Source organism: Mirounga angustirostris, unplaced genomic scaffold (assembly GCF_029215605.1).
Source record: "Mirounga angustirostris isolate CCGP_5_RB_7025 unplaced genomic scaffold, mMirAng1.0.hap1 SCAF_16, whole genome shotgun sequence".
In the NCBI taxonomy this organism is placed as follows: Eukaryota; Metazoa; Chordata; class Mammalia; order Carnivora; family Phocidae; genus Mirounga; species Mirounga angustirostris.
Genome location: NW_026991724.1, coordinates 45,947,068 through 45,974,990, shown reverse-complemented (window position 1 = coordinate 45,974,990; position 27,923 = coordinate 45,947,068). Strand labels below are relative to the sequence as shown.

The window sequence follows — 27,923 nt, the reverse complement described above, 5'->3', positions numbered from 1 at the left end:
CTTTTTTTTTTAAGATTTTATTTATTTATTTGACAGAGAGAGAGAGAGAGAGCACAAGCGGGGGGAGTGGGAGAGGGAAAAGTGTCTTCCTGCGGAGCAGGGAGCCCGATGCAGGGCTCGATCCCAGGGCCCTGGGATCGTGACCTGAGCTGAAGGCAGACGCTTAACCAACTGAACCATCCAGGTGTCCCTTTCTATTTCTTCTTGAGTCAGTTTTGGTAGTTTTTATATTTTTTAGAAATTTTTCATTTCATCTAGGTTATTCCATTCGTTGCTGTACAGTTGTTCATAACATGCTCTTATAATCATTTTTATTTCCATAAAGAAGAGATAGATCAGGGGCGCCTGGGTGGCAGCCTGAACGGACTAAGGACAAAACATGATATTATCACATTTTCCTTATTTGCATCAGTGCAGTTAATATTGTTGATGAGTCTTTACTGCTGATTATTGTGCCCTGTGGCTTGACCATCCCTGACCTCCCTCCTGAGCCCCAGATCTGACATTCCTGCAGCCTCTTGGATGGCCTCCTCCAGAAGTCTCTCAGACCTCCCACACCTGCCGTGACCCCAAAGGCCTCAGTCTGTCCCCAAAACCTTCTCCTCTCCCTGGTCATCTTAGGGACAGCCTCTTTGTCCCTCAGTCTTCATGGCAGAGCCCTGGACATTTTCTTTTCTTTTTTTAAGTAGGCTCCATGCGCAGCGTGGAGCCCAATGCAGGGCTCAAACTCATGACCATGAGATCAAGACCTGGGCTGAGATCAAGAGTTGGATGCTCAACCAAGTGACCCACCCAGGCACCCCAGCCCTGGACCTTTTCCTAAATGTCTCCTTTGCTCCCATTCCCTTCATGGTCCTCCAGCCCCATGGTCTGTTCACTAGGCCTCCTGAGCATCTCTCCCACCTGCTGCCTCCTCCCCTCCCTACAGTAGGCTTTGGTCTAGCCCCATCCTCGTCTGTCCAGATCTCTGGCCTCCTGCCTCCCTGGGATCTCTGCCTCCAGCCCTGAGCTGTCCTCCTCAGGAGCACCTTTCTACATCTAACCATGTCCTTTGGCCTCTCAGCTCTGAGTACTCTTCTGATAATTTCCAAGCTCCAAAACATGACCTCAGCGCCCTTGCCTGCTCTGGAGCTTTGCTATCTCATCATGGACAAGCTGGTCCAGCTGTCTGCCCTGATGTCCCCTCAGAGTATGTGTCCCCTGGGCCTCTACTCCCAGAGTAGGGGAGTAGAAGAGAGTGGTCACAGAACCTCCATAGTCACTTCACCCAAGATCTCTGCTGAGGGACTGGTGTTGAGCTTATTAGGTGGAGAGTGGGTAGAGTACAAGGTGTGTTTGTGTGTGTGTGGGGGGGGGTATTTTGTTTTGTTTTGTTTTTGCCTTTCAGATTTTTGCCTTCTTTTTTTTTTTTTTAAGTCTTTTTTTTTTGTCTTTTTTTTTTTTAAAAGATTTTATTTATTTATTTATTTGAGACAGAGAGAGAGACAGAGAGAGAGACAGAGAGCATGAGAGGGGGGAGGGTCAGAGGGAGAAGCAGACTCCCTGCCGAGCAGGGAGCCCGACGCAGGACTCGATCCCGGGACTCCAGGATCATGACCTGAGCCGAAGGCAGTCGCTTAACCAACTGAGCCACCCAGGCGCCCAGATTTTTGCCTTCTTGACAGCACATTTTCCTTTCCTCAGCTCCAGGGCTGGGCTCAATTTGCTTAAACCTCTGGCAGTGTGAGTAATAAAATGGTGAGCTCAGGACCCATCCCCATCCAATCAGAGTGACTGATAGGACGTGCTTGGGAATGTTGGACTCCAGCCCCTTCTTTCTCTGGACAATAAGATATGTGGACCTCAGATCTTGAAGGGGGCTGGCCTGAGGTTAGAGACCACACGCAGAGGAGGGCAGGTCAGGAAAAGCTACAGAGAAATGGAGCCAGACCCCTATAGACATTGAAGACTTCTGGATCAAACTGTACCTGAACCCCAATTAAAGCCCATACAATTACCATTTCTATGTAGGCCATTTAAGTGAAATTTTTGTTACTTGCAACTAAAACAAAAATCCTAACCTCTCCAAAGTCCTGTCCTTAAGCTAGACACTAGATAGGTATTGAAAATCAAAATACTTAATGATTGGTACTAAACCTGGGCACTGAACAATCAGAACGTACTGCAGGCCACAGAGATGGGCCTGGGTCATGGAAGACCTTGCTGAACTGAGGGGAGGTTGGGGGCAGCCCGGGGAGGGGCGGAGTTGTTAGGCACACAGAGAAGCTGCTATTTACCAGTTAGCACAGAAGGATTTTGATTTTAATGACCTGTATGGCTGTGTGGTACAAACTAACTGAACGTGAGCCCTTACAAGGGCCCACAGCTGGTCCTGAAATGAGGATTTAGGTCTGAAGGAGCAATGAAAATTGAAGCAAAACAAAACAAAAAAAGCCTAGGACGAGTGATAATTGCTTTTCCAAGATGGCCCAGGAAGTGAGGGGGGCACACTGGTGGGGGTTGGGGCAGGCAAGAGGCTCAGGTAATAGACTGCTTCTTCGAGGTTTCCTCAGGGGCCTCCTGGTTCCTCTCTGCCACTTTGGAACTGACACTGGAGCTGACGCTGGAGGTGCCCTTGGATTTGGTCCCAGATGTCCCGCTAAAGACTCTAGAAGAGGACGTGTAGGTGTAGTATGACTCTGATGTGATGATGTTGTTGATCTTCCAACGGAGGATGTTGCAGGCCTTCACCATAACAGGCAGTAGGAGGCAGAAGATGATGTAGAGGATCACCAGGCCGATAAACACACTGGATGACACCTGCAGACACCACACAACAGACATGGGTAGGCAGCCTGAGAGCCCCATTCTCCTAACAGGGCAGCTCCTGGGCAGCCACTCACCATGAGGATTAAGAGGGCCCGCTTGGCACTGAGTGGGAGCCCATGGATATGCAACAGGAAGATGAGCTGGTGGTCACAGTATGTGCTCTTGTCCACACCTCTGGGGGGAGGGATGGGGTTCAGCATTGGGGGAGGAGTGGGGCACCCCATAGGAAGCCCCCAACTCTACCTGGGCCACATGCCTGGCTCACCTGTTGCTCACCAACACCTTGAAGAAGAATTCGGGGGCAAAGATGGTATGAGGAATGGTGTCATGGCATGGGGAGTTCTCCAGACACAGCCACCTGGGGACCCAAGTTCAGGCAACATGCTACAAATCATGCCTAGCATGTGCCAACCTCTGATCTCTCCCTCCAGCCCACAAACTCTGGGTGAGAGCCAACTAGATGTAACCTCGTCCCTTCTTCCCTGATTCGCTCCTTCATTTATTCATCCAATAAGCCTGACTCCACGCCTACCCTGTGACAGGCTGTTTACTCAATCACGTCCTCCAGCCTTAACATCTCCATCTGTCAATTCCTCCATTACAATGCAATCGTCTAGATTATGGAGGGTATATCTATCATGTGCTAACTCCTCATTTATTCCTTGCTGCCTTCATTCCTTCAGCCCACAAATATACCTTGAGGTCCTACTAGGTACAAAGTCGTATCTCCATTCATTTATGCTTTCCTTTATTCATTTATTCAATAAATATAGGTTGACTACTGACTAGGTACAAGTTGGTTGCTCCATTCATTCATTCACTTCCTTCATTTGCTCATGGTATCATTTTCTTCCTGTCACTGAATCAAAAATATTTATTGAGCCCCTATATATTAATTTGTTCCTCCATTGTTTTATTCATTCATCAGGACCTCCATTCAAATGTCAATAAATGCCTACCATGAATGAATGAATGAATTCCTTCACTGTCTCAGTCAATAAATACTATGTTTAGTCTATCAGGACCTGGACCTATAAGGGGGACAGACCCCACAAGAGACAGTGACAGCCCAGAGGGGCAGGTTGGGATGGGGGAGGCACAAGCAGAGAGGTGAGGGTGAGAAGAGGCAAAGCACAGGAGGACGTGGGAACCCAGGTCCCATTTAGAACAGTCAGAAAAGTCCCCTGGATGAAGGGGCATCTGAACTAAGGCCTGAAGAAAGAATAAGAGGGACCAGCACTGCGGACAAGGAGTCGGCCCCATTTGAGGAACATGAAGGCAGTCAGTCTGGCTTGAAGATCAAGAGGTCTCCCAGAGGCAGAAAGGACAACAGCCCAGACAGACTGTGGATAGGCGGGGGATAAGGGACCAGCAGTCAGGCCATGCACTCACTCGATGCCCAGACTCTGATGGGTCATGATGTTGAAGGCCGAGTCCTTGGTGGTCGTTGTGTTCTTGGTGGTCCAGATGAGGCTGTTAGTCCTGTGCAGGACCAGGTAACCTCAGTGGGGGGGTGGGGGGGACCACCGCTGCAGGTGCAGAGAGAGGCCAGCAGTATGAGCAGTGGAAGGAAGGGGCAGGGGGAGCCTTAGGAGGGCGGGGCCTGGCAGCATGGGCGGGCAAGCATTTGTGCCATCCTAGGAGCCTTGAGATACCAGGTGAGTGGTGCTTGCAGCGAGGGTGAGGTCTGTGGCTGGGAAGCAGGAGAGGCCTGCAGAGGAAAGAGGGTGGATTGTGGGCAGGGTCCTGCAGGCATTACTTGTCCAAGGGGCTGTTGAAGCGGTAAATCTCCTCCTCGCTGTATTCCTTGATGGTGTCCATTGTGGGCCCACCGCCTACCACCTTGAGCACGTAGCTGCCGGGTGCAGAGGAGCATGTGCACTGACTTCAGGGTCCAGAGTCCTGCATCCCCTCTACCACCCACTCCGCACGCTCCCCCCCATCCATTCCCACCCTCCAAACTCCCGTCAGTCACTGGCTTGGCCACATCTTTACCTGCCCTGAAAACTGCCTGAATCTCCCGTCACCAAGTCTTGGATCAAGAAGAAAGGGTAGAAGACTATGGGGTGGGAGGGAGGCCAGGAGGAGAAAAAATTAGCTTGGCCCGAGAAGTGGAGGGTGGAGAAGGGGAGGAAGGAGAGATGAGAAGACCAAGGGGAAGAGCAGAGGGTGAGTGAGGAAGTGAACGGGCAGTGAGGGAAGGCGGGCCCAGTGGTGGGGACAGAGGGCTGTGAAGGAATGGGGCGAGGGGACTGGACACGCACTATCACGGAAGAGGAAGCAGGGCATCTCGGGGTCAATGTGCACGCAGTCGAAGTAGTGTTTGTTCTGCAGGCGGTTGTACTCCAGTGTGTAGGTGATGTCGAAGGCCAGCCGCTTGCCTGGGGGGCAGCCGATGAGCACAGGCACCATCAAGTTGCCCTAAGTGGGAGGAGAAAAGCCTTGCACTGGGGGGCGCGGCAGACACCCCTCCTCCCACACACCTCGCCCCTTCCTGCCAGGCTCACCCTCACCCCTGCCATATGACCATTATTACCATTAAAACAATACTCTAAAAAGTGCAAACTATTTATGTCGTTCTTACTGTGTGCAAGGCACAGGGTGATGTTCTAAGTACTTCAAGCTCAAATTGAATCCTCAAAAAAACAAGCCTTGTATGGTAGAGACTATTCACATCCCCATGACAGAGACGGCAAAATGAGGCACAGAGAGGTCAAGCCATTTGTTAATTATCCAAAGCCCCACCTGAAGTGGGTAGAGCTGGAATTGGAACTGAGAGGTTGGTTCCAGCTGCCTCCGGAAAAAGACACACAACATCACCATCACCTACACCTACGGGGGAGCCAACTTGTAGGTGGACTGCATGGGGCTCAGGTTGGGCCTGAATTCTCAAATAATAATAGATCGGGGAGGAGCCTGAGATATAGGAGGGGAGGGAAGCTCAGGATGGGGGTCAGAGGTTAGGGAATTCCCATGACATCATCTTCAAAATGAACAGCCTTTGGCCCATTTCGGGGGTAGGGTCCAAAGGTTTCATCCAATTGTCAAAGGGACATGGACAGGCAAAGACTGTGGCATGAGCTTCACGGTGACTGGGGAGAGGGGTTGGTGGCCATAGATTAAGCAAGCACTCCCCATGCTAGGGTTGGGCCCAAGATTTTACACCTATCAGCCGCTCATGCACTGGGAGGTCCAATGGGCAGCTCAGATTCCACCTATCCACAACTCATCTTGGCTAATGGCACCTCATCGCTCCATGTTCAGGCTAAAAGCCTTGTCCTGGAAACCTCTCTCTCTCATACCACAGCCAGTCCATTTAGACATCCTGTTTCTCTAGACTTCAAAACAGCCATCCCCTCCCTGACCTCCTCAACTCTTTTGCTCCCCCCCCCCACCTTGTCTTGCCCAACCTTGTTTCCTCCCTGGTCTCCCTGCTCCTGCCCCTCCCCCCAGTCTATCCCCTGCATGCAGGCTGTGAACGCCTGAGTCCCTCCTCGGCTCCTGGGGCACCATGGCCCACTAGGCCTCACATGATCTGCCCCCTTACTTCATCTCATCTCTCTCCACTTTCCTCTGCGCACACACGCACACCCACCCACCCACACACTGTGACAAGTTTCACATCCATCCCCATTCCCATTCCTGTTCCTGCCTCTCCTCCATCCCAGAGCAGCAATTCACTCTAAGGACTTTTGCACTTATCTTCCCAGTTTCTTCATGCAAATAAAAACCAACATGAATATATGTTCTCAATTAGCCTCCTTCATGCTAATGTTTTATACATACTGTTCTGCACCCAGTTTTTTCCTCTTAAGAATAAAATACCCGGGCGCCTGGGTGGCTCAGTTGGTTAAGCGACTGCCTTCAGCTCAGGTCGTGATCCCAGGGTCCTGGGATCGAGTCCCGCATCGGGCTCCCTGCTCTGCGGGGAGCCTGCTTCTCCCTCTCCCACTCCCCCGCTTGTGTTCCCTCTCTCACTGTGTCTCTCTCTGTCAAATAAATAAATAAAATCTTTAAAAAAAAAAAAAAGAATAAAATACCCTTTGGAGGTGTCTGAGTGGTGCAGTCAGTTTGGCATCTGACTCCCAGTTTCAACTCAGGTCTGATTTCAGGGTCATGGGACTGAGCCCTGCATCAGGCTCTACGCTCAGTGCAGAGTCTGCTCGAGTTTCTCTCTCTGCCCCTTCCCCCTGCTCATGCTCCCTTTCTCTCTCTTAAATAAATAAATAAATCTTAAAAACAAAATAAAATACACTTTGGAGAGTATTCCACATCAGTATGTGGAGATCTTCCCCCCCCTTTTTTTTTTACAACTGCATAGTTTTCCATTGAATGGATGTACCATGATTTATTTAACCACTCCCCTATTAACAGACATTTAGGTTGTTTCCAACATTTTGCTGTAACAGGGTGTTGCAGATTAGACTCCTAGAATGGATCCTTTGGGTCAAAAATGAGGTATTAACTTTGACCTTCTGGGGTTATCATTAAAAGGAAAATAATGCATATCACCAAGGCTAGCAGGAAATACTTATTGGATGCTGAGGCAGCCACCCCTCCCTGCTCTCCTTCTCCCCACAATGAGCTGGGGGCTATTACAACCCCCTCCATTTTTTATTTTTATTTTCCTGGGTTATACCAAGCCAGGAGGGAGGATAGCAGGGCCTGTCTGCTGGTGAGTGGGCAAGGAAGTGGGTGAGAACAAGGCACCTCGGTCAAGTCCCTCCTTTACCACTTATTAGCTCCTTGGGTTACTCTGAGCAGATGTCTGCACCTCTCTGAGCCTCAGTGTCTGCCTCTGTACAAAAGGGATATTGCATGGGTAAGCAAGTGAAGAACTAAGGACCCACTGGAGTGAACAAAGCACGTGTGAGCGGGCAAATGAAGAGCAACATGTGAAAGAAGGGCCCAGCTAGCCCACATGACTTCCTTTGTGCCAACTGGGAACAAAAAGGCCTGTGTTGCAGATGCCTTACTCTTCCGTGCAGAAAAATATTATACATACAAGCCTGGGTGCAAGGTACACAACCATAAAGGCAGCCCTTTCGGCAAATATGAATGGATGAAAGGAGTGGGTGGGTAGGTGCGTGGGTGAATGAACCAAAAGGAAGAAATTATGAATGCACTAGTGGGATTCCCAGGGGGAGCACTCAGAATCAGCCCTGTCAAGACTCAACCCAATCCCCTCCCTCCCGACACAGGGCCCGATACCCCAAGGTCCAATACTTGCATGCGGGGCCCCTCGTGTGTGTTCTGGAAGCAGTGCCCGACCGCGCCCACCACCTGTGGGTAGAAGCAGGTGATGATGGTGGGTCCCGTGGGCTCAGTCTTTCCCCTCCTCCCATGTCCCCTCCCCTCCAGTCTTGGACCGAACCTTGACCAACATGGAGGTCTTCATGAGGTGATGTCCACTAAGGCCCTGATCAAAGCAAGACCTTTTATCACTGAGCGTAACCTGGGGTTGGGGGCAGAAATGAAGGCGTCAACAGGCCTGCCTGAGGACCCGTGGCAGTTCTAAAAGTGCCCTGCCCCGGGAGCTCCGCCCCCACCTCGACACTCCCTCCCCGCTTTATCTCACCCAGAAAAGCACCGAGTTGCGATTAATGAGGACCTTCTGCTTCACCACCGCCTCGATGCAGCCCGGGTCGGCCAGCACCACGCCCAGATCCACTTTGCTGCGCAGCTCTACGGTGGTGAGCACTACATGCACAGAGAGGGGTTAGGGCCGCGCGCGTGGGACGGTGCCCCGCCCCAGGCCCCGCCCCAGGCCCGCCCCAGGCCCCGCCCCCTGGGCTGGCAGGGCCCAGGCCGCAGCCCTCGCCCCGCCCCGGGGACTCCACTCCAGCCTCGCCCACAGACCGCGCTCCGGCTGGAACTCGAACGAGTGCCCGCGGACGGTCAGGAAGACGGAGAAGGCGTAGCTGGTGCCCTTGTCCAGAAAGATGCGCTCGGGCAGCTCGTGCTTGGCCTTGAGGTCGTAGATCTTCTCGTAGCTGGCCATGTCAATGTACACGTTACTCGCGCTCTGCAAGTTGCTAGCCAGATAGAAGTAGTAATCCTGGGGGATGGGATGCGGGGCAGAGTCAGACCCGGGGCGGGGACCGGGAGGGGTGTCCTGACGCCGCCGCTCCCCCGACCTCCAACCCTCTCCCCGCACCTGGTCCAGTTTCTTGTTCTTCCACCAGCGCCAGGTGGAGTCGTGCACCGGGTCCGCGTATGGCTGGGGGGACGGCCGGCACCGTGAGCTGGGGCGGGGGGGGTTGCGGAGGCGACCCCAGGCAGGTGGCATGCCCAGTCCCTAACCCAAAGCCAAAGCTACCAGACCCTGGTAGCTCCTTGGGTTACTCTGAGCAGATGTCTGCACCTCTCTGAGCTTAGCCCCCCACCCCCAGCCCTACTCACAGCTCAACAGCCACCCTCCTAAAGCTCTGCTTGCCGGCTGCCCCGGACCCCCTTAGCCTCGGATTCTCCCAGGCAGCTCCGTTCCGTTCCAGCCTCGCGGGCCTTGCTTTCTCCTCAGTCCGGTCTCAGATCAGACCGGGCCCCCACCAGGAGCCCACCTTGTGGTACTTGGAGTGCAGACAAAGCAGGTAGTAGACGAGGCCCTGGTAGACGGCGAGAGAGTTCTCGTCGTGGAAGCCCGAGGGCTCCAGCACGCGCGGCGGGTGCGCCCGGTAGCGCTCCTGGCGCGTGTAGATCTGCGGGTTGGGCAGGTCCCGCAGGCGCATCACGGTGAAGGGGCAGAAGTTGGTGAAGGAGAGCGTCAGGTGGTTCCTGGGCGGCGGCAGTGGCGCGGGGGTGGGGAGGGGGGGCGGCGGCTGACTCTTCCGCGCCTGGCGCACCGCGAACCTCCCCCCACCACCCGTCAGGCCTTCCTCCCCCCTCTGCTCTGCTGATTCTCCAAATCTAATCCAGCCCTGACCTTCCTCCTCAGCCTCAGCCCCTGGTGTCCCTGGACAAATTCCCCTGGACGTCCCTGGGTCCCTCAGACCAGAGTTCTGGACCTCATCCTAGACACCCGCTCCCCCCCCTCAACTTTTTACGCCTTCTTCCACTCCCTTTCTCCCCACCCCCTCTCCCAGCTCCTCCCAGGCTCTTCGGCAGGTGACCAGAAGGATCATTATTGAACGCAGTAAAATCTGGCCATGCAGTCCCTCCTCTTAGTCCCACCATGGCTCCCCAGGACCCTCAAGATGAAGTCCAAGTTCCTCCCTATGATCACCAGGCTCACCTTGTCCACCCTGCCCCCAGCACTGCACTCTGCCTGCGCTGTACACTTCTCTCAGTCTTGAACACCCAATCTCCTTTCCTCCTCAAGGCCTTTGCACATGTGGCTTCCCCTGCCTGGAACCCCTTCTCCATGTTATCACCTGGCTAATTCTCCCTCCCCCTTCAGCTCACAGTGGCTCTCGCACCTCTTCCTCTTTGAAGTTCTCCCTGATGGCACCCGCCTCCCCCAGCCTCGGTCAGGCCCCTCCTTTGAGCTTCCATGGGCGCTAAGCTGGCCCATCCCAGCCCTGAGGATTGCCACTGGGGATGACTTGCTCTCCCTCCTGGAATAGGGGCTTTGTGTGGGCAGCACGGAGGGCTCCCTGACTGCTGCTGAGGTCCAGGGTCTTCCTACCCCTGCCGCTGCAAGAGGTAGTGATTGCCGAGCTGCTGGTACATCAGGAGCTGCTCCACGGGCACGAGCCTCTTGACAAGCTGGCCCTGCTTGTTGTTCATGAGGTACACCAGCTGCCGTGGGGAGGTGGGGCCGGGCAAGCTGCTGTCAGCCAGCCACCCTGCGGCTCCCCCATGGCTCCCCGTGACCCCCCGCTTGGCACCTGGTACAGTTTGCGGTCTTCGTAGAAGAGGGTGACCATGGTCTCACTGGGGGTGTAGAAAGAGGACTGGTGCATCACCTGTAGGCTGACGTACACCTCCCAGGCTTTGGATGGGAACAGCTTGTACATCCGGTAGCTGCCCTCCAGGAGGTACCAGATCTGGGGGTGCAACAGAGGTGTGTGAGGGCCATGGGGACCTCTGACCCCACCTCTCCCTCTGCGCAGCGTGATGGCCCCCGTTCCTGAGGGTGAGGCTTGAGAGCTCACTTCTAGCCGGGGCCAGGTGAGCTCACAAACCTTCTCTCTGTGACGCCATCTCTACTCCCCAGAGCCTGAACCCCTCTGCTTCCAGGCCCCACTTGCTACGATAAATGTCTTCAGTGTTCCAGTTGGCTTGAGTGGCTATTACTTGAAACTGAAGCATTCCTAGTAGTTACACCCCTCCAGGGTTCCTAGGGGTGAACCCTATCTTCTCCTCACTCTTTGCACCCTCCGGGGTCTCACCATCCCCCTAGCCTCAGTTTCCCATCTCTGCACGGATGCCCACCCCACCACACATTTGACTCTAGACCTCAGTCCCTTCTGAGAGTCAACCTGGAGGATCCCCTGCAGCCTTGAGGATGCCCCTCCTCCATGTGGCCTCTTCTATGAAGCCCTCCCTGACCCACACACACATACACACCCCCAGACTGAACTGGAAATTCAGCGGCACCCCATTTCTGAACTTCCATAGGTACTGTCTTCCTCCCTCCAGCCCCGACTACTCTGAACTGTTGTTGGACTGGGACCCTGTGAGGACAAGGTCCAGGGCTGACCCAGTCACCACTGTACCCCCAGCGCTGGGTCAGGTATACAGTAAATGCTCAATGTTTATGAAGTGAACCACATGATGGAATGAAAGAGGGTCCCCTCTGGAAATCAGATCATGACTCTGAGTCTTTCACTCTGCTGAAAGACTGGGGGAAAAAATGACTTTCTCTTTGAGTTGCAGGATTCTCAGCTATAAATGGAGCTTCTGCTGCCCTTCTCTGGAATCCCTGAGGGCATCTCCTCCCCTGAACCCCTTTACCTGTGACAGAGGAAGAAGGGAGACCCCTGGGGTTTGGAGAGAGGAGCAGGGTAGCCCACCTCCTCAGTCTCTGTGACAATAGCCATGTCCCCGTGGAACGAGTTGACCAGGTACTTAATGGACTGCTCCTTGGGGAAATCCGCCAGGTAGATGAAGTTTTCATTGTTGTAGCTGCAAAGGGCAGAGATCGGAGCCAGGGACACTCAGGTGAGGCTCCTGCAGGTTATCAGCTTCCCTCAACTCCAGGCCTAACAGGAGCCAAGACCCATTCACTCCACTCTCTGCTAGCCTTGTGAGAATATACCTGGAAGCCTGGGTGACCTGCCCACCTGTCAACAGGGGCATTTGGCCAACCTAGCGCTTTGCCAACAGCCCATGGAGCTGACTCAGGGGCCCCAAAGTTCCTGAGGGGTGCAAAGTGTCCTAACCTTTCCCCCTGACAATGCCCTTCACATAGGTTGGGTCCTTACATAGGGTTTCATTTAAGAAAGGCCTCCCAGAGCTTTAAAATGTCAGCTTCCCCATCCCAGCCCTGACCACCGCAGCTCGTGTTTTCCCCATCACAATCCTGAGAACTTCTGGACTTGCGCATGCTCTGAAAACCTGATGACTTCAGAAAGAGCCCCCACCCTGATGGGACCGGGAGAGGCAGAATAGGCCCAGCCCCATACCTCTGCAGGAGGAAATTGCCCCAGATGAACAGCAGGTTGTTATACGGGTTGTGGAACATGCCCTTGGGTACCATTGGGAAGTTGGTGTAAGACTCTGTCCCTAGAATCATCAGAAACTCCAGGCCTCGAGCTGGCTTGGACACAGGCAGAGTGGACACAGCAGTGAGGGAAGGGTCATCTGGACCTCTCCTGGCCCTCATCCACCTTTGAGACCCCCTCTGCCTTCCCTTCCTACCATCAGGGATGAATTCCGGGATGGTGTAGACGATGACCAGGTTATCACTGACTACAGCCGGGGAGAACACAGCAAAATCTTCTGAGGCTCTGAGCTTTCAAAACCTGAAACTGGGCAAGTCACCAGCTCCCCAAGCCCTCCAAAAAACCCTTGAATGGCTTCTCATTTGGGCCTGTTAGCCCTTAGGGTTTCTTTATGTGAATATGTTAGGGCACAGGACTTGCCTCCTCTGATTTCTTGGCTGGAGAGTACAGTGCACAGCCTATACAACTGTACATAGCAGTCCTATTCTCTGTTCAGGTAAAATAAATAAATAAAATAAAATAAAATAATAAAATAAAATAAAATCTCCTATTGTGAGCCACAAGGCCCTTCCAGATTTGGCTTCTGCCCACCTCTCCAATCTCCCTCCCTCCCCATGCCCCGCTCTGTTCCAATCATATTTTTTCTTCTGTTTCTCCATCCCACCAAGCCCATTCTCTACCACTACCTCTTACCCAGGAGTGATGTGAACAACATTTCCCTCCCCCTGTCTGTTGAGCACAGATCCTACAGACAGGCACGAAGTTCACAATCTGGGCTCCTGCCCCTTCCCACGCAGCCCCCCACAGCATCCCAATTACCCAAGTCGTAGCTGACCACCTGGAAATACTTCCCAGTGGTGGGGTCTTGGATCTCCACCAGCATCATTAATATGTAGTCACCAGCAATGAATACGGCCCAGGTTATGGAGCAGTTGGCAACTGGACAGGAAGGGGTAGGTCCAGAGCAGCCCTGGACTCACCCCTCTCCATGGTCTCTGGTAACTGTCACGCCTATCCCTGCGACTCTCCACCCCTCCCAAGACACCACTGTTCTTTCGCATGACCTCTCCCACCCTTCTCTGCTCTCCCACACTCTTGATCCCCCCACCTGCCTGCCTTAGACCCCTTTGGGAGCTAGGTACCTTGTATCCCTTCGCACACAGACCGTTGCTTGGGCAGCAACTTGAAGGACACATGACCATCTGCGGAGTAAGGCAGGTCCATGCTCAGGCCCTTGCCAGTCTGTCTGGCATCCCACCACACCAGGTCTCCAATCGACGAGGGTGTGGTGCCTGTGCCTCCCGCCCCCTTAGTTGTGGGACTTCTGGGGGTGAGTCTCATCCCCAACCTGACAGTCACTCACACCTGGCCTTCCACTGTGGGTCTGTCTCTGGTCACAGTAATTGGTTCAGGTCTGGACACTGACCCAGAATGGGCCAATCAGAGTACACCCTGGGTTCATGCTAGAGCTAATGGAAGAGGCTGCTTTCATTCTTTTGGGGTAACTCAAACTGGTTGGAGATGTGAGCCCCAACTTCCTGGACCATCTTCAACCCCCAAGAGAGGAGTATCTACCTGAAAATGAAGCCAAATCTCAGGGTTCATAATAAAAACCCTTTTAGAGCATCCACTGTGTCCCTAGCACTGTCCTAAGACCTTTACACATGCCAATTTACTTAATCTTTATATCAACCCAAGAGTCAGGTACTAGTATTATCATTAACCCCATTTTGCAAATGAGGAAAACAAGACCAAAAAGAGAGGTTAAATCACCTGTCCAAAGCCACAGGTGACTTGGGTTGGGGGTGTTCATGCGATCTCTCTCTCTACTCTAATTACTATGCTATACGACCTTGCCAAGATATAGACAGAGTCCTAATGATATAACCAGTGGGCCCCTGGATCTGGCCATGCCTGAAGGTGGACTCTGGTTTTCTCATTTATCAAGTCCACAAATATGCCTAAATGATTTTTGAATTAGACTTCTGCCCTTTGAAACCAAACAGATCATGAAAGATATATAACACACTCAAGTCCTACTACAAATGCAAAACCCATCCCTATTCACAGGGTCAACCTCCAGCCTGGGACCCCTCCTGAAGGCATCTGGTGAGGGATGAGGGCCAGAGGTTGGAATTCTTGGAGGCACGAGGGTATAGAAGGGTCTCTTGGACTGATAGAGACCCCCATCCTTACCTGTGATGGTCCCAAAATGGACATAGCCTTCCCGCTTGCCAGTGGTGAGGGCCATGATGTACTCTGAGCCATTGCTATGGAAATGCACAGGGCACAGCCTCTTGATGCACCCATCGGCCAGGACACGAACCCAGCTCCCTGTGGGGGCCAGCATGGAACCTCAGACCCAGACCTATAGACCTGGGACCTGACCCTCACCCATATTTCCATGGCCTTAATGGCTATTCAGTGTGGTGTCTGAGGGGCCATTGGCCCAGCTGCCTTTGGGAAAATCTCCCCTTGCTCATACTTTGTCTGAGAGGTACAGATTGGGCTAACCCCACCCTTGTATGCCCCTGGTCAGAGTAAAGGATTCAACTGGGCATGTGACCAAGCTAGACCAATCAGAGACAGTCCCAGCTTGCCACTACTAATGAAGAGATGTTCTTCCCTGGGGCCCCTGAGAGGATAAAAGTCCATAGATGCTAGATGGAGGGGGGAATCACCACGGCTGGCACAAGGAGAGGCCTAAGCTTCAGTGAGCAGCTAGATCCAACTGTACCTGAAACCAAGTGCTCCTGGGTTTTTCATCTATCTAAACCCTTTCTTTGACCTAAGTCCATTTTAATTTGGTTCCTCCTACTGTCAAATGTTCTAAGTAAGAAAGGGACGAAAATGAAGCTGTTGGGAATAAGCCTTAATGAAATACAGGTTATAATACAAGTTTCCGTGACCTTATAAAATGACATTTCTCATTTATATGGGGGGGGGGAGCTGAGGACCAGGAGGGTTTGGGTATCATTTAAAAGATAAGGTTAAATCAAAAGTCTCTTTTTCCTCTGTGATCAGTCACCTTTGTGGCTTTTCCTCTCCAACTGCTCATCCCACTTTCTCTGTCTGCCTTTCTCTCTGACTCTCCATACCTCTCTCCCACCCCCAAAACTGCTCCTTTTCTATGCATGTCTCTTTGCCTGTCTTCCTCTGTCTTTCTGACACTGTGTGTGTGTGTGTGTGCGCACACGCAAGCGCACACACATGTCTGCCTCTCTCTCTCTCTCTCTCTCTCTCTCTCTCCCCTTTCCCTCTCACACCTCCCTCTCCCCTCTGCTTGTTCATAGGTCCGGAGGAAAGCCTTATCCCAGCATATAGAGGGTAGGAGAAGGCCATTTGGGGTGGGTAGTGATGATCAAGGACCTCAGAAAGTCCCTCTAACACCCCCCTCCCCACCCATGGAAATTCCAATCCCGGGCGCTTCCAGTGGATGGGTTCACTGGGGTGCCCTCCCTGGGGCTCCCACAGGTAGGACCCCTTCCCTGTGATGCCAGGGACCCCTCACCACTGCCGCGGTTGCTCTCGTGGAGGGTGAGATAGGTGCCCGTAAAATAGTAGACAAGCTGGTTCTGCCGAATGAAGAGAGTGCTCTCGGTGGCAATGGCATCATAGATGGTGGCAGTAAAACTGGCCTGAGGGCAGTAGAAGGAGCCTACCCAGCAACTGTCAATGTTCAACTGCAGGAGAGCAGAGTCAGTGGTGAACAGGTTCACCTTGGCTTCAGCCCCCAGATCCTGCCTTGGGAAGGGGGGCACCTGCTCTGACAACTGCTTGGGATGGACACAGGCAGCTGCCCCCAGGGCACCTTCCCTGCTCACCATGAAGTAGTACCTTGTGGCCACACTTCCCCAACATGGGTCAGGGAGGCAGGTGACCCAAGCCAGAGGCAGTTGGGACTTTGTGTGCTCCCTAGAGTTTGGCAGTGCACAGCATACTCAACAGCACACATCAACCTCTGTTCCCCAGGCCACAGTCAGATCCCAAAGGTCTCATGTTTGGCCCAACCACCTTATTTTACCTTGGACACAACTGGCTGTCAGGCTGACACGCTCTGAACTCACTGACCAATCACTAACGCTGGCGATATCATAGACTAACCGTGGGGAAGCACCATCAGTGGAGGGTTCTTGACTAAAAGAATCTAAATTTAGGACGCCTGGGTGGCTCAGTTGGTTAAGCGACTGCCTTCAGCTCAGGTCATGATCCTGGAGTCTCGGGATCGAGTCCCGCATCGGGCTCCCAGCTCAGCAGGGAGTCTGCTTCTCCCTCTGACCCTCCCCCCTCACATGTGCTCTCTCTCTCTCATTCTCTCTCTCTCAAATAAATAAAATCTTTAAAAATAAATAAATAAAAGAATCTAAATTTAATCAAGCTTCTAGAGCTCAGTACCAGTTTACAGGCAATAACTCTATGGGGTGTTATGCACCAAATTGTGTCCCCACCCCCAGTTTATATGTTGAATATCTAACCCTGCCATTAAGGAGAAAATTAAGGTCCACTGAGGTCATAAAGATGGGTCCCTAATCCTATTGGACTGGTGTCCTTATGAGAAGAGGAAGAGACACCAGAGATCTCTCTCTCTCCACAGGTGAGCACAGAAAAGGCACACACTGAGACGGCACTTGCAAGCTGAGGAGAGGCCTCCCCAGAAACCACCCTCCTGACACTTTGATCTTGGACTTCTAGCCTCAGAACTGTGAGACTATAAATTTTTGTTTCAGACACACAGTCTGTGGTATTTTGTTATGGCAGCCTGAGCAGACTACTACATAGGGTCAGAGGAACAAATTAACCAATTCCATGAAGAAGCAAGCAGCTAAATTCTATAGGACAAAAGGCCTGGTTTCTCCAATTGCCTGAGAAAAGGTGGTAGATGAGAGGAAGGAGATGGAGTGGGGAGCAGACTTACAGGTGAGAAGAGTATTAAGAGACTTAACCAAACACAATGTGTTGATCCTGATTCAAACCAACTTTAAAAGACATTTTTAGAAGACAATGGCCAACAGACACATGAGAAGATGCTCAACATCACTCATCATCAGGAAAATGCAAATCAAAACCACAGGAAGATATCACCTCACAATTGTCAGAATGGCTAAAATCAACAAAACAAGAAACAACAAGTGTTGGGGAGGATGTGGAGAAAAAAGAACCTTCTGGGGTGCCCGGCTCACTCAGTCGTAGAGCAAGCAAATCTTGATACTGGGGTTGTGAGTTCGAGCCCCATGTTGGGTGTACAGATTACTTAAAAATAAAGTCTTAAAAAAAAAAAAAGAGGACCCCTCATGCACTGTTGGTGGTAATGCACACTGGTGCAGCCAGTGTGGAAAACAGTATGGAGGTTCCTCAAAAAATTAAAAGTAGAATTACCATATGATCCAGTATTATTTCACTACTGGGTATTTCCCCAAAGAATAGGAAAACACTAATTTGAAAAGATATATGCACCCTTATGTTTACTGAGCATTATTCACAATAGCCAAGATATAGAAGCAACCCAAGTGTCCATCGACTGACGAATGGATAAGGAAGATGTGGTATACATACACAATGGAATATTACTCAGCCATAAAAAATGAGATCTTGCCATTTGTGACAATATGGATGGACCTACAGGGTGTTATTTTAAGTGAAATAAGTTAGACAGAAGAAGACAAATACCATATGATTTCACTTATATGTGGAATCTAAAAAAAAAAACACAACAAATGAATAAATAAACAAACAGAAAGCAGAATCAGACCCATAAATACAGAGAACTGATGGTTGCCAGAGGGGAGGGGTAGGAGGATGGGCAAAATGGGCGAAGGGGAGTGGGAGATACAGGCTTCCAGTTAGGGAATGAATGAGTCACAGGAATAAAAGGTACAGCACAGGGAACATAGTCAATGGTACTGTAATAGTGTTGTATGGGGACAGATGGTAGCTACACAATGTATAGACGGTAGCTATACAATGTATAAACTTGCTGATTACTATGTTGTACATTCGATACTAATGTAACATTGTGTCAACTATATTCAAATAAAAAATTTCTTTTAATTTTTAAAAATTTTTAAAAGATTTCATTATGTATTTGAAAGAGAGAGAGTGAGCAAGAGAGAGAGAACAAGCAGGGAAGAGGGAGAAATAGGCTCCCCGCTGAGCAAGGAGCTGGATGCGGGGCTCAATCCCAGGACCCTAAGCGCATGACCTGAGCTGATGGCAGATGCTTAACCGACTGAGCCACCCAGGCGCCCCCAAATAAAAAAAAAAGATTTAAGACATTTTTAGATAATTGGGGAATACTGACTCTGGCCCTGTTAGATGATATGAAAGGGTTCTAGTTACTTTTGCTGGGTATCACAACAGCATTGTGGTTTTGTTTTTGTCGAGTACTCATTCTGTGTCTGGCTGATGTTAACTTATACCAACCTCACGATGATTCTATGAGGTGAATATAAAGATTATTTGCATTTTCCAGATGGGACAGATGGAGAATCTGAGGCCCGGGAAGGTGAAATGACTTGGCTCAGGGTCACATAGCCAGGAGTGGCTGCAGTCTTACGTCTTCCCTTCCTGCTGGCTGCCTCTCGTGGGGGCTGCTGTCTTTAGGGACTCTTTCCACAGCCCCAGACCCCATCTTATTTTATTTATTTTTTAAGATTTTATTTATTTGACAGAGAGAGACACAGCGAGAGAGGGAACACAAGCGGGGGGAGCGGGAGAGGGAGAAGCAGGCTTCCTGCGGAGCAGGGAGCCCAATGCGGGGCTCGATCCCAGGACCCTGGGATCATGACCTGGGCCGAAGGCAGACGCTTAACGACTGAGCCACCCAGGCGCCCCGACCCCACCTTATTTTAGAGGCTGAGGCCCAGCACCCTTCAAGAAACCCCAGACCACCCGCCACCTGCCCTACACCACTCACCTCCACAAGAAAGAAGTCGGTGAAGCTGGTGTCCGTCAGCAGGATGGACTTCTCATCAGGAATGCCACCCAAGATGAGCACAGGTGCCTGGTCCACAGTGTGCCACAGGGCCCTCGATGGGACATTCATGAAGTACCGGGGTATCAGATTGAAGATCTGGCGGGGGTGGGGAGGGGGCATGTGGGGCTGGAGGGAGGGCTGCTCAACACTCCCCCTGCCCCCCCCCCATGGCGCCACCTCATGGCCACACTGTGTGCTCAGTTAAGTGCCTGCTGAACGCATGCATGCACCTTGATGAAGACTATGGGTGCAGGAGTCAGGCTAACATCGTTTCAAGTCTCGTTCCATAGCTGCATGCTGGGAGACTGGGGGCAAATGGGTCCATCCCTTGGGGGCCTCAGTGTTTTCCTCCTGAAAATGGGTTTGTGTGAGTGTCTTCCCTTACAGGGTCATTGTGAGGACTGAACGTGGTTGCACATTTAGTGGAGCGCTTCACCTGGGACCTGGTGCAAGGAGAGCACTCTGGAAGTGGGGTCTGCCACTTGTCTGGGAAGTCATTGGGGCCCCAGCCCACTGTCTTTAACCCACGTTTTCTACCATGTTTCTCTACTGTCTGGGCCCCTCACCTCATTCCCCACAGTGAAATGGAGTGTGTTGTCTTGCTGTCTCTGCAAGAAGCCATTGATGTTCACCTGAAATCTGGCAGGAGGTGTGGACAAGCACAGGCGAGGGTTCCAATGTCGGGGGCTCCTGCCATAGCTCACAATCACCTCCCTACCCTCTTCCCTCCCTTTGGTCTCCTCCTGGCTTCTTGGGGGATCTGGAGATTAGGAAGTCCCTCCCAGAGTCTACCCCCTGCCCCGGGCTTGGGAAAGGGCACCTTTTATTGGGAATGAAGGGCCCCAGGCCATTGCTGCTGACATCCACACGCATGACCACGCTGCCATTCTTGATGGGCATGGGTGTGTACCAGCTCATGACACACACCTCCTCTGCGGTGCACTGCTCTGCTGGTAGACAGTGGGCACTGAGGTTTCTGGGGCCTCCCAAGGGTGCCCTCCAGGCCACAGTCCCCTGGGATCTCCCTGCACCTCCCCAGGCCCCCTCTAGGCCATGGACCCCACTGCAGCCCTTGTGTGGCCCTATCTAGGCCATGGACCCTGCTGAGGCCTCCCTGTGCCCTCTTTCAGGTCACAGACCCCACTGCGGCACCCCCAAAACTCCCAAAACCCCGCCAGGCCATGGGCTCCTCTGAGGATGTCAGCCTCCCCCTCAAGGTCATGGACTCTGCTAAGGCCCCCAGCAAGCTCCCCACAAACCTTGCCAGGCTATGGCCCCTCCAGGTGCCCCCCAGGCCCACCTTTGCTACGGAAGGGGGCTGCCTCCATCTGGATCTGCAGCTGCTCTATCTTCCACTGACGGAAGTTGACTGGGGACTGGAAGGTCACCAGCACCACGGGCTTCAGCCCCGTCAGGTGGCCCTTGCGGACCTGGGCCTCGGAGGACTGAGGGCAAGATGTCCCCACAGGTGTGTACTTAAGAGAGGCTCTGGGTACCCCTGCCTTGAGCCCATCTTCTTAGACTGGGTGGGAGAACAGACTCTCCACCACGGGAAGGTCAGAGAACATGGTCTAGGTTTGGGGTTGGGTGGGGGCAGGTCAGGCTCGGAGATAGGCAGAGAGGCTAGGCGCTGTGAAGGGAGTCACAGGAGGAGGTAAGGCCAGAGCCACTGTCTTCAGACAGAATTTGGATGGAGGGAATGCACAGGGAATAGCAGCATGGGATAAGCAAACATGGGCAAGTGGGAATGAACCTGGCACTCAGGGCTCCTAGTAGCCTCTTCCCTCACTTCAGGGGTTCCCAGTCCCACTCTTGAGGCTTCTACCCTCCCTGCAGAAATTTGACTCTCTGCCACCCTTCCCCCCTCCCCGTCCCCAGTTAGAGGATAGCCAGGTTTTGGAGCTGGAGCCTGTGGGTGAGGGTGGGAGAGGGCAGTTACACAGAAAGGAACAAGTAAGGAGCAAGAGGAGATAGCCAGGGACAGCCTCCCAGAAATTCCAGAGTCCTGGCTGGGTGGAGAAAGAGAGGCAGGGCTTACAGTAGAGAAGAAAGGAGAGAAGGAGAAGGGTGTACCTGGTGTATGGAACAGCATAAGCAAAGGCTTAGAGGCATCTCCAAGAGAAGGCTGCACTCAAGCAGCCCTCTTGGGTGGGGGGTAGACTGTGAGACCAGGGAGAGAGATTTGATGGGTTCAACCAGGGGAGCCTGGGTGACTCAGTCGGTTGAGCATCTGCCTTCAGCTCAGGTCATGATCCCGTAGTCAGGGTCCTGAGATGGAGCGCCACATCAGGCTCCCTGCTCAGCGGGGAATCTCCCTCTCCCTCTGCCCCTCCCCACACTGGCGTGCACCTGTGTGTGTGTGTATGTCTCAAATTAATAAAATCTTAAAAAAAAAAAATTATGGGCCGGGTGCCTGGGTGGCTCAGTTGGTTAAGCAACTGCTTTCGGCTCAGGTCATGATCCTGGAGTCCCGGGATCGAGTCCCACATTGGGCTCCCTGCTCGGCAGGGAGTCTGCTTCTCCCTCTGACCCTCCCCCCTCTCATGTACTCTCTCTCATTCTCACTCTCTCAAATAAATAAATAAATCTTTAAAAAAAAAAATTATGGGCCCAACCACCTTTGCACAGGCCTTCATCGGCTCAGCCAGGGCCCTTTCAACCCTGCCAACAGCACCTGTCCCAGCCCTACTTCTGGGTCTTTCTTTTTTTTTTTTAAGTAGGCCCCACGCCCAGCATGGAGCCCAAGAGGGGGCTTGAACTCACAACCCTGAGATCAAGACCCGAGCTGAGATCAAGAGTCAGATGCTTAACAGACTGAGCCACCCAGGAGCCCCTTGGGTTTTTCAACCACACAGCTGCAGGTGCCAGTGAGGCGGGGCTCTCCCGTTGGGGCAAAAGTGGCCCTGGTCCTGTCCACCCTCAACTCCTGCCTAGACCACCAGACAGCCTCCCCACTGTCTCCCTGCCCCCCCGCCCCCCCTCCCAGCCGGAAGGAGCCTGGGAACACCTGAGTCAGATTAGGCGCTCCTTTGCTCAGAACCTTCTCATGGTTCCATCTCACTTAGAGCGGGGGCCGAGTCCTCGATCTGCCTGGGGTCACCTCCCTGCCCTGTCTCCTCCCACTGTGCCCTCACTCATGGCTCCTCACACACAGCAGCCTCTGTCCTACTTCAGGACCATTGCGCTCTTTGTGCTAGCTTCTCCTGTGACCTGGGGTGCTTTCCCCCAGTCTCCTCAGTCATCCCTTTTCATCACTCAGGTCTCTGCTCAAGCCTCTTCAGAGACCTTCCCCAACCATCCCGTAACACCTTGTTTTCTAATATATAAAATATTTTATTTTCTTCTTTGCACTGATTACTCTTCAGAAATTATTTTATGTATTTACTTGCTGATTGCTTCCCTGGTGGCCTGAATCCATAAGAAAAACCTGCCCTGCTGAGCAGGAAGCCTGATGTGGGGCTCCATCCCAGGATCAGAAGATCATGACCTGAGCCAAAGCCATGCTGTTAATCATTATATCCCCCATGTTGTAAAAAAAAAAGGGGGGGGGGAATCTGACTCATTGTGGGTGTTGAATGGCCAGATAAAGGTATTATTATCACACTTTTACAGATAAGGAGAGAAGGTTCATGGGGTAAAACTCTCTGTTCAGGGTCATACTCTACAAACTTGTTGTTAGCATTCACTCGAGCTCTTTCTATGAACCAGACACTTGCTAAGTGCTTCACACATATTTAATAATTTTGTGAAGCGGGTATGATCACTATTGAATCCTTGACAAGGATGAGGAAACTTTGATACAGAGACGTTAAGTAATTTTCCAGAGATCACACAGTTATTATGTAGCAGAGCTGGGATTTGAACCCAGACAGCCTAGCTTCAGAGCCCAAACTATCTACGATCATGCCACACTTCCTCCAAGTAAATGTTAGTCAATGGCAGATTCAAACCAGGTCTGCTGCCTCCAGAACTTCAGTTCTAGACTACAACATTCTACTGTCCTCAAAAGCTTACTTGAGCCAAAACAATCTTGGAAAAGAACAACAAAGTTGGAGGACTCAAACTTCCTGATCTGAAAACTTACTACAAACCCACAGGAATCAAGACTATGTGATACTGGCATATGGGCAAACATATAGAGCAATGGAATGGAATTATACCCAGAAATAAACCTTTACAGTTATGGTCAATTGATTTCTGTTGCTGTTGTCGTTGTTGTTAAGATTTTATTTATTTATTTATTTATTTATTTATTTATTTATTTGAGAGAGAGAGAATGAGCAGCGAGGAGGGGCAGAGGGAAAGAGAGAGAAGCAGACTCCCTGCTGAGCAGGAAGCCTGATGTGGCTCGATCCCAGGACCTGAAGATCATGACCTGAGCCAAAGGCATATGCTTAACCGGCTGAGCCACCCAGGAGGCCTGGTCAATTGATTTCTGACAAGAGTGCCAAGACAATTCATTTATACACATGGTAATGGGATAACAGGATATTCACATGCAAAGTTGGACCCCTACCTCACACCATACACACAAAAAATAACTCAAAATGGATCAAAGACTTAAACATAAGAGCTAAAACTAAAAAACTCTTAGAAGAAAACATGGAAGTCAATCTGCATGACCTAGGCACAGCCTTCTTAGACAACACCAAAAGCACAAGCAACAAAAGAAAAAAACGGATAAATTGGACTTCATCAATGTTAAAAACATTGGTGCTATTTCATGGTCTGTGAATTACACTTCAATAAACATAAAACCTTTGTGCTTTAAAGGACACCATCAAGAAAAGGAAAAGACACCCCATAGAATGTGACAAAATATTTACAAATCATACATCTGATAAGCAACTAGTATTCAGAATATATAGGGAAATTTTACAATGCAACAATAAAAAGACAACCCAATTTGGCAAAGGATTTGGATAGATATTTCTCCAAAGAAGATAGATAAGTTAAGAGTGAGCATATGTTTGGGGCACCTGGGTGGCTCAGTTGGTTAAGCAACTGCCTTCGGCTCAGCTCATGATCCTGAAGTCCCGAGATCAGGTCCCGCATCAGGCTCCCTGCTCAGCGGGGAGTCTGCTTCTCTCTCTGACCACCCCCCCCCATGTGCTCTCTCTCTCTCTCATTCTCACTCTCTCAAATAAATAAATAAAATCTTAAAAAAAAAATAAGAGTGAGCATATGTTCAACATCAGGAGTCATGAGGGAAATGTAACTCAAAACCACAATGAGATACCACCTTACACCCACGTCTTTTGGCTATAACCAAAAGATGAACAAGTGTTGGTGAAGATACAGAGAAATTGGTACCATCCCTCATACATCGCTGATGGGAATGGAAAATGATCCAACTGCTTTGGAGAGCAATCAGGCAGTTCCTCGGAAGTGAAAAAGAGTTAACATTAAGACCCAGCAATTCCATTTGTAGGCATTTACCTAAGAGAACTGAAAACATATGTCCACAGAAAAACTTGTACACACGTTTATAACAGCATTGTTCATAATAGCCACCCCCACAAAATGGAAATAACCCAAATGTCCATCAATTAATGAATGGATAAATGAAATGTAGCACATCCTTACAATTAAATATTATTCAATCATTAAAAGGGAAACAGGGCGCCTGGGTGACTCAGTCATTAAGCATCTGCCTTTGGCTCTGGTCATGATCCCAGGGTCCTGGGATCGAGCCCCACATCAGGCTCCCTGCTCTGCAGGAGGCCTGCTTCTCCCTCTCCCACTCCCCCTGCTTGTGTTCCTGTTCTCGCTATCTCTCTGTCAAATAAATAAAATCTTAAAATAAATAAATAAATAAATAAGAAACACTGATACATGCTACATCTTAGGCGAGCCTTGAAAATGTGTTGAGCGAAAAAAGGCAGGCACAAAAGGCATTACCTCTTGTACAACTCCATTTATATGAAATGTCCAGAATAAGTAAATTCATAGGAACAGAAAGTAGATCTGTAGTCTCCAGAGCCTGAAGGATGGGGGTCCTGGGTTTCTTTATAGGGTGATGAATGTGGTCTGTAATTAGTGGTAATGGTTGCACAACTTTGTTAATATACTAAAAACTATTAAACTGTACACTTTAAATGGAGAATTTTATGATATGTGAGTTACATCTCAATCTTTTAAAAAGATTTATCTTTTTAGAGAGAAAGAGAGAGGGGGGAAGGGGAGGAAGAGAGGGAGAGGGAAAGAGAGCCCCAATCCCACTCTGCCCTGAGAGTGGAGCAGAGGCGGGGCTCACATACCAAGCCAAAACCAAGAGTCAGACGCTCAACCTACTGCGCCACGCAGGCACCCCATCTCAATTTTTTTAATGGCAAAAAAAAGCTTACTTGAGCACCTACTATGTGCCTGGTGGGATACTGGGAATCCTCTTGAATCCTTAGGGTCCCCAAGATCTGGTGGTGCCACCACTATTAAAATGTTAGAGATTGGGGAAGCTGAGGGCCACACAGAATGAGATCACCCCCGCTGCACTCACTCACCTCTCCATTGCAGGAGTAGTTGATCTTCAGGTAGTATGGGAAGCTCAGGTATTTCTGCAAGAAAAGGTTGGGCAAATGTCCAGAGCCCAGTGGGGTGCAGATCTGTGGCCTCTCCCATTCACCTGACCCCAGTCCCCTCACCTCGCCCTGGTCGGTGGGTACATCCACCAGCGGGCTGAACACACTGTCCACTGTCTCCAGGGGCTCTTGATCGAAGAAGCGGTCGCTCATGCCATTCTTGCCTACCGTCTCGAACTTGTTCAGGACAACCTGCCAGGTGCACTCCTGGACATCCTGGATCGCCCACAGCCTCCACGATGCCAATAGCACCGCCAGCACTGCCCACAGCGCCCGCAGGATTCGGAGTTTCGGCCACGCAGGGCCGGCAGGGTACATCGCGGGGGGCAGCGTGCAACGTGACTCGAACCTGGAGAGGGGGTCAACGCCTGCCAGCCAGACTGCGCCTGAGGGCCACCTTCCGAGATCCTACCGAGTTCCTGCGCTTCGCCCAGCCCCTGCTCCTGGCCCCACCTCTACTCAGACTTCTGGCCCCACCCTTACTCTTACTCTTGCTCCTGGCTTCGCCCCTGCACTTGCTGGCCCCGCCCCCGCTCTTGCTCCTGGCCCCGCCCCTGCTCTTGCTCCTGGCCCCGCCCCCGCACTTGCTCCTGGCCCCGCCCCCGCTCTTGCTCCTGGCCCCGCCCCCGCACTTGCTCCTGGCCCCGCCCCTGCTCTTGCTCCTGGTTCCGCTTCTGCTCCAGATTTCGCCCTTGACCCAGACGCTGCCCCTGCTCCTATTCTGGATCCCACCTCTATTTTTACTCCAGGTCCCTCCTCTATTCTTGCTCCTGGACACGCCCCTGCTCCTAGCTTCACCCCGCCTCCTCGCCTCACCCCTTAACCTTGCCCCATACTTGTTCTTTGCTCCGCCTCTGCTCTGCATCCCGCCCCTACTCTTCACCGGGTCTCCGCTTCTGTTTCTGGCTTTGGCTGTGCCGCATCTATTTTCCCCAGTCCTGCTACTCTCTCTGGTCGTGCACTTGCACTTGCACTTGCACCTGCACCTGGCTCCGCCCCCACCTCTTGCCCCGTCCCCCCACTTCTCTTCGCATCTCCCCTTTCTCCTGACACGGGCCCTACCCTGGTACCGGGTCCTGTATCTAGCGTCTCCCTTCTCGGGTTCCTGGGCCCAGACTTCCTCCACGCCCCGCCCCTTTCCCTGTCCCCGCCCCTGTTTCTCGCCTGGAGCTTGCTCCTGGGTCGGCTTCCCTTCCTTGCCCCGCCCCCGTTCCTGTAGCTGTCCTTGTTCTTCGACCCGCCCCTTATCGATCCGCCTTTTCCCCCGGTCTTCGGAGAGCGGTTCTTCTTGAGCCTGCCCCTCACCCCGCCCCCTCGTAGAACCACGCCCATTCCCCTCAGATACCCTCTCTCTGCCTCGGAATCTCTCCCCGCCACTGGCCTTCCCTTCGCTCCGCGCCTTCTCCTCTCCCTGCCCCTTTTTCTCGTTCCACGCGGGTGCTATCTTGTCGGTCAGCGCCTTCTCGGGCCTCATCTTCCCCCCGAACCGCGACACCTTTTGGTCCCACTCTCCCTTTCCACGAGCTTTTTCCATACGCCGGACAGCTACCGGCTCCACGTCCCGCCTCTTATAGCCCCGCCCCTACTCATCTCCTCGCTTCTTAGCCTCTACTTGCTCGTCGCCCCGCCCTTTCTCCGCCCCTCCCCTCCTTTGCTCGGTCCCTCCACTCCCCTCCCTCTCTCCTGCCTCTCCCCTTCTCGCCTTCCCCTCCTCCCTCCCCTTCTCTCCGCCCCCCGCCCCCCGCATCCCTCCCTGGGGTGGCCCCAGGCACCTCCCTCTTCTCCCCCGCCCCGCGGTACCAGTCACTTAGTTGAAACCGGCCAACCGTCGCTTGGCCGCTGCGGTCCCGCCCCTCTTGCCCGCTTTCAAAATGGCCGCCCACACTTCCACCACCGATTTCCGCCTTTCCCGAGCCCTGCCCGCCGCGCGCGCCTGTCTCCACGGTAACGCTCGTCCCA

General features: G+C 52.0%; 1 protein-coding gene across 1 annotated transcript; it reads right to left on the bottom strand.

Moving 5' to 3' along the window:
- Positions 1–37: 37 nt before the first annotated feature.
- On the bottom strand, positions 38–27,498 carry CATSPERG (cation channel sperm associated auxiliary subunit gamma). The gene is made up of 29 exons (XM_064581613.1): positions 27,310–27,498; positions 26,028–26,372; positions 25,887–25,940; positions 20,687–20,831; positions 20,207–20,333; positions 19,953–20,025; positions 19,327–19,482; positions 15,925–16,096; positions 14,610–14,747; positions 13,556–13,615; positions 13,233–13,352; positions 12,610–12,660; positions 12,375–12,504; positions 11,763–11,874; positions 10,635–10,793; positions 10,433–10,545; positions 9,369–9,582; positions 8,966–9,028; positions 8,671–8,866; positions 8,387–8,508; positions 8,183–8,263; positions 8,035–8,091; positions 5,073–5,229; positions 4,804–4,867; positions 4,568–4,663; positions 4,201–4,290; positions 3,074–3,166; positions 2,883–2,982; positions 38–2,799 (listed from the first exon to the last, which is right to left on the bottom strand). The coding sequence occupies exons 1-29, from the start codon at positions 27,496–27,498 to the stop codon at positions 2,518–2,520; spliced, it is 3,759 nt and encodes a 1,252-aa protein (XP_064437683.1). The 3' UTR covers positions 38–2,517.
- Between the last annotated feature and the right edge of the window lie 425 nt (positions 27,499–27,923).